Genomic DNA, 16,849 nt, shown 5'->3' with positions numbered 1-16,849 from the left:
CTGATTGATGTTGATGCTTCTCTCTCATTGATGTTTCTATATCCCTCTCCCTTTCTCTCTCTCTAAAAAAAAATTAATAAAAACATATTTAAATGGAACCATATGGTACGATCTCTCCTGACTTCTTTCACTCAATAAAATGTTTTGGAGATACAGCCATGTTGTTGCCTGTATCAGAAATTCATTCTTTTGTATTGCTGGGTAGTACTCCATTCTGTGAACATATCACAAATTTAAAAATCAGTTTTCCTCCCAGATCTGCCCGTTTTGTGTTTATTTGTACAGCACTGAATTGAAGTATTTAAACCTGTCTAAAAATATTTTTCTTTAAAGATGATTTGAGTCCATTTACATATATGAATATATTTATTTGATTTTTGACTTGTCATATTACTTTATAGTTCATACATTGCATAAATACATGTTATACATACCCAATAAATTTTCCAATAGATGTATTTCTTTCTCATTCTGTGGCATTTAGGAAGGTGTATACTATTGTTCTAGTGATTATCACCAACAAATACTTTAAAAAAATGTTTTTATTGATTTCATAGAGAGGAAGTGAGAGGGAGAGATAGAAACACCAATGGGAGAAACATTGATCGGCTGTCTCCAGCGCGCCCCCTACTGGAAAGAGCCAGAAACTCAGGCATGTGCCTGATCTGGAATTGAATTGGCAACCTCCCTGTGCATGGGATGATGCCCAACGAACTGAGCTACACTGGCCAGGCATCTTTATTCTTGAAAGATAGTCTGGCTAAAGATTAAATCCTTGGTTGACCATTTTCCACGAGAATGTTGCTTCAAATAAAATATTGCTGAAAAGCTCTTCAAAGAGGGGTGATCCGCTGGCATCCGCAGCAGATACAGAGATGCAGATCTTTGTGAAGAACCTGACTGGCAAGACCATGGCCCTCAAGGTGGAGCCCAGTGACACCACCTAGAATGTCCAAGCTAAAATCCAAGACGAGGAAGGCATCCCGCCTGACCAGCAGTGCCTGATTTTTTGGCTGGAGGATGGCCGCACCTCTCAGGCAGCAATATTCAGAAAAAAGATTCCACCCTGCACCTGGTGCCTCCTCCTGCTGGGTGGTATCATCGATCCCTCCCTCCCTCTGTCAGCTCACCCAGAGCTACAACTGGGACTAGACCATCTGCTGCATGTCACACCCACCTGCAAACCCACCTCCCACCTCTATCAACTGCTGCAACAAGTGTGGCCCCACCAACAACTTGAGCCCCAAGAAAAGGGGTAAACAGGGCCCCTCCACCACCTCCTGGGCCCACTGGGTGGCTTCCTGCCTGAACACCATGACCCTGGGGCCTCAATGAAGTTTCCCTTTCCTTGCCCAGCCAGCATGGCTCAGTGGTTGAGCATCGACCTATGAACCAGGAGGTCACAGTTCGATTTCCGGTCAGGGCACATGCCCAGATTGTGGGCTCCAGCCCCAGTGGGGTGTGTGCAGGAGGCAGTGGATCAATGATTCTCTCTCATCATTGATGTTTCTATCTCTCCTTCTCCCTTCCTCTCTGAAATCAATAAAAACATATTTTAAAAATTGTTTCCCTTGTGGAGTAGTCACTCACACACACGCACACACACACACACGAGTGCACAGGTTTGGGTGCTTATGGGAGAAATGAACTCTCGGAGCTGCTGGGGAGCAGGTCACTGTGCACCAGCTCTGCCTGGACCTGGCGTCACTCTCCCGGGGCAACGGGAGTGAGGGCAGGTGTGGGCTCTCTGGGCCTCAGGCCGGCTGATTGGATCCACTGTCTTGGCTGCTCCATGCCTTTGAACAGGAAGATGGGCACCAACGGGCGGGGCTCAGAGGTAGGGACTGAGCTAAGTGCTCGGTAAAAAGGCCGCTTCAAGCCCTCTCCACGCAGCCATTGTTGGGTCCGGAGGAAGGAGGGCAGTTCCAGGGCTTCTGAACGCCTCTCCTGTGATCACTAATGGATGTACATGACCAGTCCTTCCTGGCCACCACGTCACCCTGGCCGTCTCTACCCTAACTGGAGAGCTCTCATTCTTCTGGAAAAGCAGCTGCCATGCCGGAGGCCCGAACAAAGGCGTTTCTCCACAAAAGGATGTTATGGTCACCACTGCATCTGAACGGTGGCTGCTGGTCCCAGAGTTCCGTCTGGAACGAGTGGCTGCGGGGACATCTCATAAGAGAGCCTACTGTATCCTTAATGTCTCTGACATCTTCACCAAGACCCCACCTCCAGGAGGTCCACTCTGACTGCACAGGAACAAGCCCTCACTTTGAAGAAGGGAATTAGGATAAGGGAGTGGTTTTCAGAGAAAACAAGTGGTTCCATGTGACCTCACACTCGTGTATTGAACGCAGGGGAAGAGAACCTGACATTAATGCAGGACTATAAATATAAACTCACAGGGTATCACACTGAACTTGGCCCCGTGGAGAGAAGCAATTGCAGGGGGCGGGCCATCCGCAGGCCACCTGGGCCCCCCACGTAGCTGCCCGCAGGGCTCTGCCCAGTAGAAGAAAAGGTAACTCATGAAGTGAGCCCATGGCTTCCTCGGGGAATTGGAAAGAACAGAGACTTGGTGGTGAGGGGCCTGGAGCAGGAGTTTAGAGTAAAACAGGGCACGAGAGAGGCCCAAGAGACCTGAGCCAGAGCTCAGGTCCTCGGCACAGCAGGCTGTGCTGTCCCTACTTTAAGCCACATGCTCTACCATAGAGCTTGACTCTAGAGCTGAGCTTAACACCATAGGCAGTCAGGCCTGGAAGGGACCAAGCGACCAGCTAGTCCACAATGCCCCTCCCTGCCAATGCTCAGAGGAGACTGAGGGCCGGGGGCTCAGCCAGGGCCTAGGGTGCCAGCCCAGGTCCCAAGGCCCTCTGGCAACAGAGCTGGGCTGGAACCCAGGTCGGCTGTATGCCATTGCTCCTTCCTCCACTCCTGACTCTGCCATGGACCCTAAGGGGGCTGAAAGCTGCTTCCTGGGAGGGGCGTGGACTCTGGGCCCCCCCCTGGCCTTCCCTGCTCTGCCCTGGTGCTTGCACTAATGCACGCATTAGCTTCGTGGATAAAAGAAGTCTCAAGGGTCTCTTCATGAGGCCCCTTTGGCTGCAGTAAAGCAAATTAAAACCCCATTCAAAGGTCAATTGTAATCTCTTTCATTCTCATTCTTTGCACAAATTGATTCCTCATTGCCCTTGGGGTCAAACTGAAGGTCAGCGAAGGGGCCCAGCTGCAGACTGAATGGGGAGCTGGGCGAAAGGATTCACCGTTCGGAGTGTGTGTGTCACAGGCGGGCAGCGGCACCCCCATTTCCTGGGCCACCTGGGGCGCCAGGACCTTCTCCTCTGCCAAGCTGCAGGCGTCAGGGTCCCCTTTTGGAGACAAGCTGAACAGCTGTCCCCAAATCCCATCAGGCTCCCCTCAGAGGAATTCTGAGTGTTTCTATTGTCAAGACTCTAACGGCAGTTAGGATTTCTCTTTTTTTTTTTTTAATATATTTTATTAATTTTTTACAGAGAGGAAGGGAGAGAGATAGATAGAGAGTTAGAAACATTGATGAGAGAGAAACATCGACCAGCCGCCTCCTGCACATCTCCTACTGGGGATGTGCCCGCAACCCAGGTACATGCCCTTGACCGAAATCGAACCTGGGACCCTTCAGTCTACAGGCCAACCTTCTATCCACTGAGCCAAACCGGTTTCGGCAGGATTCCTCTTAAGCGTTGTGAGGTGGAGCTTTGAATGTCCCCAGAGAGACTCAGAAGTTCAGCAACTTGCCCAAGGTCACAGAGCTCACAGTTCCCTCTTCAAACCTGTGAGCCCCTCAGTCTTTGCCCATGTCTTTAAGTGGCCCCACCCACTGTCCAGCTGCTCAAACCAGAAATCCAGAGCCGTCTTTACACCCTCCCTTTGCTTCACGCCCACATCCACTCCGAGTCCCATTGATGCTGACTCGCAGAGGAGGTGCTGGTTGCTTGCCCTCTGAGTTCTCCAGACAATAGCAGAGCCACCTTTCAAAGGATCCTACTGGATCCCATCACCCCCTTGCACAGAACCCAGCAACAGTTTCCCCCTGTTCTGGGCATAAAATCTGAGCTGTCACCGTGTGAGGGCCCGCTGGGGCCTGCACAGGGCAGAAAGCAGATTGAACAGTAGCTGCTTCAAAGTCAACATGTGTCAGCGGTTCCTACCCCCACCCCCTTTCTAGTCCTCCTAGTCTGTTCCCCAGCCCCACACCTAAATCCTAGCCGACTTCTCTCTCTCTCCCACTTTCCCCAGCATCAGGAAGACCTCTAGGCCTGGCCATGGCCCTTTCTGACCTCCCTCCCCCAACCCCCCCAGCAGGGTCCCTCAGCTCGTTCCTTCCTCTCCAGTCTCTCTCCCTCCTTTGTCCTCTAGTCCCTCCTCCAGTCCTAGGGAGAAAGCCCCTGCCCAAAGCCTTGGTCTCCTCATTTGCCCAACTGAACACTTCCCATGGACCCTCCTCTCTGCCACATAGGGCTGGTCTGCCTGGGGCCGGGTCCCTGTCCTGTCCCTTGGAGATTCCACATCCGCTCTGCCCCTTCAGGAAGCACTCCTTGGCATCCACGTACCCTGGGCAGGTAGCAGCCATCTCTGTGCCTACCTGTCTACCTGTCGAACGACACAGTGTCCTCCCTCCTTATCTTTGAAAGGTGACTGAAAGGCAAGAGGGCTGCAGTGACTTAGGTTGGGATCATGGGGAGCCAGAGCCACCCCAAAGCTGCCCCTGGTTCCTGGGCCACTGCAACTAGGGAGGGCTGACCTTCAACCCCTCTCATCCCCACCATCCCATTACACACACACACACACACACACACACACACACAGGGGCAGATGATGCTGGGCTCTTTCTAATTCAGATGCAACGTAATCAGGGGATACCTCTCTGCTTTGGGTTCATATATCCTACAGAGGGAGTTTGGGGAGAGTTTTAGAGAATCATGGGCTTCTGTAAACTGAGGCTTAAGAGGGGCTCCCTTCTTCACTCCCTCCCTCCCACCTTCTCTCTGCAAACATTACTTGAGCTCCAATTCTGTACCAGGGACCTTGCCAGGGGCCTTCCATACACTGACTATGGGAACTGCACCCTTGCAGGTAGGGGCACCAGCTGAGCAGGCCTGGGCTGCTCTGACCCAGACAAGAGCAGGAATGGAGTGCTCCCTCCAACAGAGGTCGCGGTTGGGCCCCAGGACACCTGAGAAAGGACAGTTCTGACTTGTCAGGGCTGGCAGCTCTCTGGCTTGGAGACTTGGAGAGTGAAGAAGGGCAGGCCAGGATGGAGCTGGGATTCCTTCCCACCCATCCCTTCGCCTGACCTCCAAGGCTTGATTTGTTGCTGGTTTCAGCCCAGTTGGCCAAAGGCAGGCATAGGGCAGCCTGGCCCCTCAGTCTTCTCCTGGTGAAATGTCTCCTGTTGCCCGGCCCCAGTGCCTGGAGGCTGAGGGCAAGGCACCCTCCAGGTGGCCCTCCTCCCCAGGCTGCGCTCTTGGCCACCCCATCCTTGTTGCTATCCTACCAGCCCTTCCTTCTGCCCCACGCAGGAGGCCACCGCTACACCTGCTGTGGTAACGCACTCACACCTTGGTGACATCGCTTTTCCAATTAAACACTCAAAGGTGAAAAGCAGGGATGACGAGAGCAGCCTTGGCCCTGAGCCCGCAGCCAGGTGTAGGTGCATCACCTCAGCCCCAGGAACCCTCCCGCTCAAGGTCTCCAAATGAAGTCCTCAGCCACCCTGCCCACCCTGTGAGTGCTCATGTCGCCTTCCTTCCTTTCCCCCTCCTCTCTCTTCCCTCCTTCCTTCCTTCCTTCCTTCCTTCCTTCCTTCCTTCCTTCCTCTCTAGGCTGGGTGCTCTTGGGGCCAGCACTTTAGTAATAATAAGGATGAGGGTTAGCACTCTATAGGGCTAACAAGGGCCGGGCCTGCTCTAAGTTTTACAAGTATTACATAATTTCATCTATACGGCAGCCACAGGGGTTGGTGCAATCACTCCCTCATTTCCCAGATGGACAGCTAAGTGTAGAGAAGTTGGGAGTTCACTTAGAGCCTTGCAGCTGGGCAGTGGTTGATCGGGGTGAGGCCCAGGCAGTCTGGCTCCAGAGCTGTGCTCTTACCCACGACACTGCACTGCGGCACCCACAGACACATCAACCTCAGACAGGGGAGTGTCCGTGACTCCTTCCCCTGCACTGACGCCGCCTCTGTAGTGTTTCATGACCCTGCCTCATCTTCCCCTCACTGCTCCCACTCTGGCTGGATGGTCTGGGGCAGAGTGCTGAGCCTCTGGTCATCCCTTGCTGTCTCAGGTTCCCTCCCCGCTGATCATCCACCTCACTGCCACCTCACATGGCCTATTGCTCCTCTGACTCAATCCCTAAATGCCCCCCCACCTTCTCCCCTCTTATCTCTGACTGCCCCAGTCTTCTCTCTCTCCCTCCCACTGCTGGTGTGGTACTCATGAACCTATGGGGTTTCTTCTGCTTTGAGCCCTTTGTATGTGCTGTTCCCTCTGCTTGGAGTGTCTTTCCTCTCTTCATCCTGGTGACCGATGGTATCAAGGCTCAGCCCAGCTCAGCATCCCCTTCTCTGGGAGCCTTTGCTGACCAGCCACCCGCTCTGCCTGGCAGGACAATGACCGCCAGATGCAAGCTTGGGAGGCCCGAGCCGCCGTGGGAGTCCAGGCCTCTAGGGCTGCGGCGCTGAAGACATCACACCACAGGGCTACGCACATAGAGCAGGTGTCTGAGGAGCCCCCTGGCTGTTTGAGTCTCCCCAGTCCGGGAACCAGTCATGCGAGTGACTGGCCGGAGGGAACTGTCCACCCTGTGAGCTGGCCAAGCCAATGCCAAGCTGGGGACATGCCGGCTCTGCGGAGCCCTGACCACACTGCAGAATCGTGACCAAAATGTTGTTGTTTCAAACCACACGTGTGGTGGGCAATTTGTGATACAGCAGTGGATAACCATTTCATCTCTATCTCTATTTCTAGCTCCACCATGACCTATATTTATATCTATATCTTGTCACACTTCCTCCACCTAACAACATATAGTGGTCATCTTTTATGTCTAGCAATGAATATATACTTCATTATTTTGAATGGGCTGCAAAGTCTTTCATTGTATGGCTTTATCATACTTTTTATAATTATACTAGTAGCCCTGCACACGAATCCGTGCATGAGTAGCTCACTGCCGCTTGCCTCAGCTGGCCACCCTGCCCACCGCTGCTGGTAGCTCTCCACTGCTCATAGCTAGCTGCCCCACCCTCCTGTAGCTCTCCACGGCTTGTAGATTGGTCGTGAGGTTACACAGTCCTGGCTAATTTGCATATTCCTCTATTATTACATTAGATCTTACTATAGATGTTTAGTTTGATTTCATCTCATTGCTGCTACAAACAACATGGTATGCATATTCTGGAACAGCATTAAGTATAACTGCGGGAGAACTTCCTCAGGATAATTCCCAGGAGACGCTGGGTTAAAAAGTAAAGGCTTTGATACAGATAAAAGTCCATCCTCCTCCCTGGCTTCTCCTGGGTCTGTGGCCGCACCCCGTCCTCCTCCCTCACCCCTGCTGTGGCAGAGGGAGGCCCTTCACTGCTGGTAGCCGGGTTCTCTCCTGGATCCAATCTGGTCCTACTCATGGCTGTTCTCCCTGCTCTCATCTGCAGCATCAGTTTCCTCCTCTTGACTGACTATTCCCATCAGCATGCCGCCATGCCCTAGGACCTTCCGCTGTCTTTATCCCTGGCCCTATATTACCCTCCATCACTGCCCCACATTCACCACTGGACTTCTAGAAAGAGTTGTTTTTATGCCAGGCCCAAAGGAAGAAATAGATAAATCCACAAGAATAATGGGGAGATTTAAAAAAACATACTTCAATCCGTAAGCAATAGACTATAGAAAAGATCTAGTCTATTTGAGCAACCACAGGATACATATTCCTTTGAAGTGCACATGAAGCCTTAATCAGAATGGACCACCTGTTCACCCAGGAAGTGGCCCCCTGCCCCGGGTTTCAAAGGACTGAAACCCAGCAGAGCGTGCTCTCTGGCCCCAGGAGACGTAGGCTAAACATTAGCTTCAAAGCACAACTAGAAACCCCCAGCGTTTGGAAGTTAAACAGCACATCTCAGTAACCCACAGGGCGGTCAAGACATCTCAAGGAAAATAAGAAGGTATTTTAAACTCAATGGTAATAAAAGTATGACCTATCAAAATCTGTGGATGCAACTAAAGCCGTAATTAGAAAAGTATAGCCATAAATACGTGTGTGTATGGCGGTGGGGGGGGGGGGGGGCAGTGCAACTCACTTTCACACCCCAGGAAGGCAGCCTGTCCTGGACCTCAGGTGAGGGACCCCTGACATCCTCTGTTCCCGCACCCCCATCCCCACCTGGAACAGAGAGATTGATTTTGTGATTCTGGTGACATCTTCAAATCCGTTTCCAAATGCTGGGGAAATCGGAGGCAGTCCTGACGTCCGCTCTTTGCGTTGATATTTACCTGCAAATGCGACAGAGGCACACAACCAGCAACTTCACCCGCTTCTCCACGGCCTCAGCAGCGCCCCCGGCGCCCCCACACCGGGGTGCTAAGCCACCTGCCGGTCCCACCTGGAGACCCAACACCGTCCTTAATTAAGTTCTTTTTCCGACGGACGCCAGGTGCGTCCTTCCGCGGGACCGTGTTAATCCCAGCCTCCGGGGGCGGAGGTCCAGCCCCCTTTCCGGACACGCCTGCCCTCGCGCTCAGCTCCTACCTGGAAACGCGCCCCCCTCCCCCGCCCCCGGCGTCCCCCGGCCCCCCTTCCCAGGGCCGGGGGAGTTGCTTGTTACGCTGCCCTGCCGGGAAGTTCACCTCCAGCGCCCACTCTGGCGAACCCCGTATAAAAGGACCAGGAGAGCGACCGGGTCCAGGCGGGGAGGAGGAGAAAGGAAGGAGGAGAAGTGACCCCTCCGGAGAGCATCCTAGCTCGGGCGCAGCCTCCCCGCGACAGGTAAGGGCGCAGCGGTGCGGAGCCTCACTCTTCCCCCGGGACTCAGGCCCCGGCAACTCGGGATGCTCTCGCCCGCGGTCCCGGTCCCAAGTAATTGGAAAAGTTTCTGTACTGGGTGCGGCGCGGGAAGCCTCGGGCAGCGGGCAGCGGGCAGCGGAGCGGCGAGGGCCAGCCTCCGGGCTGTGGGCGAACCGTGCGCCGCTGAGCCGTGCCTCCCCGGAGCTGGCGGCCGCCACGTCTCTCACCCACCCCCTCCCGGGGAGTGGGGCTGCCAGGACCCCAGAGACTCCTACCGCTTTCTAGAGAGATCTCGGGAGAGCCAGTGTTAGGGCACCTCTTCCTCCTGAGTTTCTGGGTAGATGTCACTTCAAAGATACCATATATTCCAGTGCAAATTAACGTTGAAAACGGGGGCTGGAGAGCAAAGGCTAAAAGTCGCAAAAACTCCCTGTATCTCAGACTTTTTTGAATGCAGACCCCTGAACGCTCGTCTTTCTGCCCATCTTAGCGCACCCGACGGGGCTGCGCGCTGGTAATGGCTCGGTCTCCTCTGCAAGACCCGGCAGCTGGGTTTAAAGAGGTGGCCCTGGGGAGCTGTCCGAGGTGCTGAACAACCCTGTCTGCGAGCTCAAAGGGACCGCAGAGTGGAGGAACTCTGCCCGCCAGACCCTAGACTGCAGGGCGGAAGCAGCCGTTTGAGCTGGCCAAGGATCAGGCAAGGGCGACTTCCAGCGAAGGAGGGAGAGCCTACAGGGCACCGGGATCCCCCAAGTTCTTGGTGTCTAAACGGGGAGGTAGTGATGCTCACAGACTGGCTGGAAAGAGCCAAGGAGGGTAAAAGTGTGTATTTATCAATGGTTAAGATATGTTCAGATTAAGGCTTATTTAGTGACAATAATCCATTGACACTTCTGTTTTAGGACTTCACGCATATGTATCTCGGTGCAAGGACAAAACTCTGCACCTCTGACGTTTACAGAAAGGCATGGCCAATGTGCAGCTTTACAGGAACACGGCGTCTTGTTTAGCTCACAGAGAACTCACCTGCACATGTGAGCTTCTAACAAGTGTAACTCTATTATAAAGCTAATGTTAAGATGAACAAAACACAGACTTCTATTTATTTTTTCCAAGGCTTTCAAAAATCTCTCCCTACTTACAGAAAGCTCAATACTTGACATCTCCCCATTACTATATTGCTTTTTAAAAAATGGCATAAGGCAATATTGATTCGCTGTAGAAAAATTAAGACTACATACAAGCAAAAAGAAACAATCTAGCGTTTTAGCAGTGGAATGGAGCTTGGAGAGGGTGGTAGTGACCATGTGTGCAACACCGCGGGTGGGGCAGAAGGTAAGAAAATGCTCTCAGAAGCCTGCAATCATGAGGCAGGTTTTTAGAAAACGGAAACCGCTCTAGAATGGCCAATTTTGAGGAGAACTAAAATAAAGTTGAGGGATCTGTCAGACTTATCTGATTTTTCTTCTTTCTCTCCTCATATGATATTTTACACCTGCCACAGTGATTATATCATTATCGTTTTTCTGCTTTTCTTGTAAATCTGAGCATTTACAAGTGTGTTGTGTGGTCTCAGAGCTTTAGTGTAAATTGTCTTGTCCGCCAAGTTTAGACTTCATACTTGAAATAGAGCATCAAAAGGCTATAACAGGAGCAGCCTGTCCCTGCTCACCAGTGGACATCAAGGTTGACCAAAGCTCTCCCAGTTGCCTGGGATGCTGACGGGCCGGCTCACTGACTGCCAGCGCCATCTAATGGCTGCTCTGAAAACATCCAGGCAGTACCTGGCCACCGTTCAGAAGGGAGCCCTGAGCTGGCTCTGCTTTTGGGAAAATAAGTAGGGGTGGGGCAGGGAGAAGGAAGTGGCTTTCTGAAGGAGACAATGAGAGCCAGGGAGAACTTTCACTTCCAAAGCCTTCCCTATAAAAAAAGATCTGGCCCACGCCTCCACAAATGAGAGGTTCCTTTCAGGCAAACGTTTTAAAATGCACATGTCCATTAAGGGAGACAAACAATTAGTCATCCTCGCCTTAATGTAAATTACTTTTCTCATCTAATTAGGTTTCTTCCTAACAGCTGGTTGAGAAGATCTTCTGAAATACAAAATGATGGAGGGGTTGGCGGTGAGCTGATGACAGAACTTAGGGCCACTTCAAGGGGCCAGCCTGGGTGACTTGGCAGCTGGAGACCTACAGGGTCGGGGAAAGCACTGGGCACAAGGGGCCAAAGGCAGCTCCAGGCAGCATCCTATACCCTGACCTCTTGACCTCAGCATCTGCAGAGAGATACTAGGAAGTATCTTTTGTAGGTGTTCACAATGGCAGGCCATTCCCTTCGCTCTGTGTGTCCATCTCTTTCCCTTCTACACCTACAGCATGTTCAACTCCAGCTGTTTCAGACGACATCTGAGAGAATCGGGAGTCAAGAGGTCTGACTTGTGATGTGTTCAGAAGATGACTCACTTTTAAAAGAATGGGGGTTGCTTTAAAAATCTCTCCAGAGTTGCAGGGGGGTGGGAAACAGTGATCACGTGTGTGATTTGTGTACAGGGCAACAAACTGGGTTGGCTGAGGTTTTGGCTAAATTGGCCAGCGGTTTTATTTGCCTTTATGTAAACCTACTATTCACAGAAAATAGAGTTTCTGGGGAATGGTAGGATGTTGGTGGGGGAGGAGGGGAAGAGACCACCTTGAGCAGGAGTTTCTGAGCCCTTGTCTTTCCCAAGTTACTCCTCGGATCTGGAGTGTTAGAACAGTGGCTGCATGAAGGTGGTGGCATAGGAAGGCTCTGTGCTATAAACAGAACGTAGCCTTACCTTGTCATGCAAACCCAAGTTATTGTCTCCTTGGGCTTCACATAGAGGCTAAGTATATGAGATTATTTTAAAAGGAATAAGTTGGGAGCTAAAAGATTGAAAATGTAGGCTCAGTTAAGGAGCAATTATTGTTATTACTATTATTAGTATTATTTTAATGGCAATATCTCTAAATAGCTTAAATGGAGTGAGCTTCCATACATGAAGACAGGAAGTAAAAGTAATCCTCCAAGGAGGGGAGGAAGCACTTCCGGGAAATGGATCTGGTCCACAATTTCTGCTTGATTACCTGTGCTTCCTGTCTTCTTGTATGGGGACCTCACTCTTTTTAAGCTATTTAGAGATACTGCCATTAAAATAATACTCAAATAAGAGGCTAAACCAAATGACCCCTAAAATAGCTTCCAGTGCTAACCTTCTTTGGAGTCTGATTTTTTAAATAAGAGATAAAGGGGAAGTTGCACATGTTTTGCCCAGATCCTATTCCCCTTGTCTCTAGCACAACTCATACCACCTCCCCGCACACCAACCTTCTCTTTGAACTGCTCCTGTCCTTAAAAAGCCTTGAGGTCCACAAATGATTGTGTTGTTACTGTTGGCTCCAGGTCCTTCCTGGTGAGTGGCCAACATTGTTCTGCTCCTTGCAGGGGTCCCACCAATCTTGTTTGCCTCTGCAGAGCCTCCGCCTGCCTGGAAAATGCCTAGATCATGCTGCAGCCGCTCGGGGGCCCTCCTGCTTGCCCTGCTGCTTCAGGCCTTCATGGAAGTGCGTGGCTGGTGTCTGGAGAGCAGCCAGTGTCAGGACCTCACCTCGGAAAGTAACCTGCTGGTACGTGGGCCACAGCTGTCATCTTGGTTTGGGCATCAGATGGTGGAACTGGGGCTGGGGCTGGGGCTGGGGCAGCACAAAAGAAAGCGCGATGGGCAAGGGGAAATTCATTCCCAGAGATAACTGGGAAACTCAGCCCAGGTCAGGAGCAGACCCCAGGGCGATGTCAGCACTGGACCAAGAAGGGGAGGAAGCGCGTCAGGGAGATGGGTCTGGTCCACCATTTCTGTTCAATTATCTCCGCTTCTTGTATGGGGACCTCACTCGATGTAAGCTATTTAGAGATACTGCCATTAAGATAATATTAATACTAATAATAGTGATAACAATAACCGCTCCTGGATTGAGCCTATATTTTCTGTTAGCTCCCAAGTTATTCCTTTTAAAATAACCTCCTCATATACTTTGCCATTTCATTCCATTTTTCTTCCCTTTCTATCTACTACCAGTTACAAAGCCAGCTAGGCAGTTCCTCAAATCATCTCTAGAGGGAGAAGGAAAACCCAGGTGCCATTTTCCTTTAACTGGTGCCAGTGTCTCATGCTTCTTCTGGAAGACGCAGCCTTTCCAGAAGCATGTAAAGGTCCTTTGTGCCAGGTTGGAATTCCCTCCAGGTCAACACAGTGTGTGTGTGTGTGTGTGTGTGTGTGCATGCACACGTACTTGCATATTTTGGGAAGCACAAGTGAGAAATGATAGCAAGTCAAGGACTAAAAGACACACTGCTGGTGTCAGTGACTGAGTTCCGTCCTGCTGCCAGCACCTGCCTGGTGAAGGCGGAATGCATATCATTACATTCAGTGTGTTTTGCCAATGGAAACACTGAGTTAAGATAAGAGAGAGACTTTCTCAAAAGCACAGAGCAAGTTGCATGTGGCACATAAAATAGAAAAAAGAGCCCAGGGAATTCTGAGAGTTCCAGTTCAGAGGAACCCAAGAGACTCAGGATTGGAAATACCCACTGCACAGCCTCTCCCGTTGACAGCTCATGAGGGAAGGAGCACTGGTCATGGTCAGACCCATGCGTTCTAGTCCCAGTTCTGTCACCAGTGAGCTGTAGAACCTTGCCAAGGACTTTCCACCTCTCTGAGCCTCCTGTTTAATGTGTTCAGAGGAGTATAAGGTCATTTTTATTTTCCCATTAATATTCTGCTGTGTTATTCTAAACCATGGAGCATAAAATTCCCAACTCAATAGAGTGGGTGGGAGCCCTCTGTTTTCTCCTTTGCAGTTCTGAGTAACTGAAAGCTCAAGGCTGCAGGCTATAGGCCATTGCCCTAAATAAACGTGACCACAGTCCACTTGTCTAGTTTCAAAGAGCAGAGACAGGGGCTCCATGGCCCCTGCAACAGAAATAATCCGAGTCAGAATGAGGTGACAGGGAAATGAACCACCCCCTTCCAAAGCTCGCCGATTGGAGAAAGCACAGGGTCAGCCCAGGAGGCTTGAAGGAACCAGAGAAAGTGCCAGATGGGCGAGGGTAGGAGGAGTTGGCTGGGGGAGGTAGGGCATGAGGTGGGTGTGCAGATCACTGGGGTAAGGTTGCGGCATTGCTGAAAATACAGGCCCTGGAAGCCAGATTTCTACTTTTGACACCTGGGGAGATTCTCCTTCTAATTTCAGCCCAATGCCCCATCCAGATTCATACTGAACCATATTTATTTATTCAATGTTTATTAAGTGCCAACAACTACCACCCGCCTGCCATTGATTGATTAATGCCTATATATGAGGCATATAACGGTAAGATGTTGACCCTGCTCATGGGGTGTGCGTTGTAGTTACGGGACAGAAATACTAAGGAGTCCGGGGGACAAAAGAGACGGTGCCCAGCTGTGTCTTAGATGTCCGTGGATGCCCAGAGGACGGGATGGGCAGGCGCCCTGAGCAGGGAGACCATCCCGCAGGGAGGCGGGCACGTGGAGAGGGCCGAGGGCGCATGCGCAGCACGGAGGGCGCAGGCGCAGTGCGCAGTGCAGGGCGGGCCATCGGGGCGCTCGGGGACTCACGTGCTCGCTCTCCCGCAGGCCTGCATTCGGGCCTGCAAGCCTGACCTCTCGGCCGAGACGCCCGTGTTTCCCGGGAACGGCGAGGAACAGCTGCTGGCCGAGAACCCCCGGAAGTACGTCATGGGCCACTTCCGCTGGGACCGCTTCGGCCGTGGGAACGACAGCGGCGCGGGCCCCAAACGCACGGAGGAGGCGGCGGCCGCGGGCGACGGCGGCCTCGGGCCCCGCGGCGATGGCGCCGGGCCGGGCCCGCGCGAGGGCAAGCGCTCCTACTCCATGGAGCACTTCCGCTGGGGCAAGCCGGTGGGCAAGAAGCGGCGCCCGGTGAAGGTGTACCCCAACGGCGCCGAGGACGAGTCGCCCGAGGCCTTCCCCGTGGAGTTCAAGCGGGAGCGGCCCGAGCCGGCGCTCCGCCCCGAGGGCGCGGCCCAGGGCGAGGCGGCCCCCGCCGACCTGGAGTACGACCTGGGGGCGGAGGCCGAGGCCCCGTCGGCGCTGAAGAAGGACGAGGGGCCCTACAGGATGGAGCACTTCCGCTGGGGCAGCCCGCCCAAGGACAAGCGCTACGGCGGCTTCATGACCTCGGAGAAGAGCCAGACGCCCCTGGTGACGCTGTTCAAAAACGCCATCATCAAGAACGCCCACCGGAAGGGCCAGTGAGGGCGCCGCGGGGCCGGGCCTCTCCCCGGAAGGCGGCCCCCGAGCCCCCTCTCGCGGGCCGGCGCCTCCCAGCCTGTCCGGGCTCCGGGCTCCGGGCTCCGGGCTCCGCGGTGGGCGCGGCACCGGCCTGTTAGAGATGCCTGTAGTTAGGAAATAAAGCCTTGCAAGTTGCACATCTGCCTCTGCCTGTGAATGGTGATCCAGTGAATGAAATAACACATCCAGCCCTGGCGGGTGCCGACTGAAAGGTCCTGGGTTCGATTCCCGTCGGGAGCACATGCCCGGGTTTGCGAGCTCCATCCCCCTAGGGGACGTGCAGGAGGCAGGAGGCAGCTGATCAGTGATTCTCTCTCATCATTGATGTTTCTCTCTCTCTCTCCCTCTCTCTTCCTCTCTGAAATCAATAAAAATGTTTAAGATATATATACATATAATCTTAAACATTTGTGATACATATATTTTTATGTGTTCATATATATATCACATATCCATCAAATAAAGAGGAGCACACAGTGGAGGAGAGGCGGGATGGTTTCCATGTAACCCAGCGGCAGTATACTCACAGGCAGAGCGGCCATGGAAAGGAAATGTACTTTCCTGTCCCCTCAGTAAATGCGTCCACGAGAGGCCAGGTAGTTGAGGGGTTAGCTCAGGGTGGCTACATTTGCCACCCTTCGTTGGGTGGGAAAACTGCTCAGCTAGAAGGTGCACCCAAAGGCAGGATTCCTACAGAAGTGACCCTACAAGAGTAACGCCAGCACCTGTCCAAGGGCCAGGCCGACTCTGAACCTCAAGGGCAGGGGAAGGGCTCTCTGGGCTGTCAGGTGGGAGGATGTGGTACTGTCCCCTGGATCCAGCTATCTGTGCGACCTTAGGCAAGTCTCCGAACACCAAGATTGAGTTCCTCTTCCCCTCCCTCCCTAGTGTGAGGGCTACTGTGCAGATTAAGAAATGAATGTGATTATCTTTTTATCACGGAGAAGCTAAATGTGAGTGCTGATGGTTGGTATCAGTTAAAATGTGCACACTGAGATACATTCTCAAACACATGGTCTCACCCACCCAGGCACGCACCCACCGAGACACATCTGTATAAATACAGTGCAATATACACTTATTCTTATTCCAGTCCCACAGGCTCAAGCCTTGCGATCTCTTTCTTTTCCCCCACTATGTCCGCATTCTCTCCCCATGACGTTGCCCAACCCAAACCCTTCTCATCATTCTGTGCTCTGGCCTACACTACTGTAACAGCTTCCAACCAACTTCTCCTTGTCTCCTGTTGCTCTCCTCCCAACCCATCAGATACAAATTCTTCATAGTAATGTATACAAAATCTTCATTCATTGGCTCAAGAGCTAAAAAAAAAAAAAAGTCCCACTCCAATTTTCCATCAATTCTAAACTACAGGGCATGGCATGCTGGGCCCTTGTCAATGAAATTCACACTCCTTACTGAACCCTACTTCCCATGTTCCCACCTACTGATACCTCT

General features: G+C 52.3%; 1 protein-coding gene across 1 annotated transcript; it reads left to right on the top strand.

The window, feature by feature from the left end:
- Nucleotides 1-8,954: 8,954 nt before the first annotated feature.
- Nucleotides 8,955-15,528, top strand: POMC (proopiomelanocortin). The gene is made up of 3 exons (XM_070428384.1): nt 8,955-9,024; nt 12,535-12,686; nt 14,714-15,528. The coding sequence occupies exons 2-3, from the start codon at nt 12,555-12,557 to the stop codon at nt 15,353-15,355; spliced, it is 774 nt and encodes a 257-aa protein (XP_070284485.1). The 5' UTR covers nt 8,955-9,024; nt 12,535-12,554; the 3' UTR covers nt 15,356-15,528.
- The last annotated feature ends 1,321 nt before the right edge of the window (nt 15,529-16,849 follow it).

The sequence above is a fragment of the Myotis yumanensis genome, unplaced genomic scaffold, assembly GCF_028538775.1.
Source record: "Myotis yumanensis isolate MYYU_CA2020_CCGP unplaced genomic scaffold, mMyoYum1.0.hap1 SCAF_11, whole genome shotgun sequence".
In the NCBI taxonomy this organism is placed as follows: Eukaryota; Metazoa; Chordata; class Mammalia; order Chiroptera; family Vespertilionidae; genus Myotis; species Myotis yumanensis.
Note: the sequence above shows the minus strand (reverse complement) of the source record. Positions and strands in the feature narration are given on the sequence as shown.

Excerpts from the sequence above, each read along its gene's own strand:
- POMC (XM_070428384.1), top strand. The coding sequence starts at position 12,555 with ATGCCTAGATCATGCTGCAGCCGCTCGGGGGCCCTCCTGCTTGCCCTG. Across the intron at positions 12,687-14,713 it reads CCTCGGAAAGTAACCTGCTG|GCCTGCATTCGGGCCTGCAA; the intron begins GTACGTGGGCCA and ends GCTCTCCCGCAG.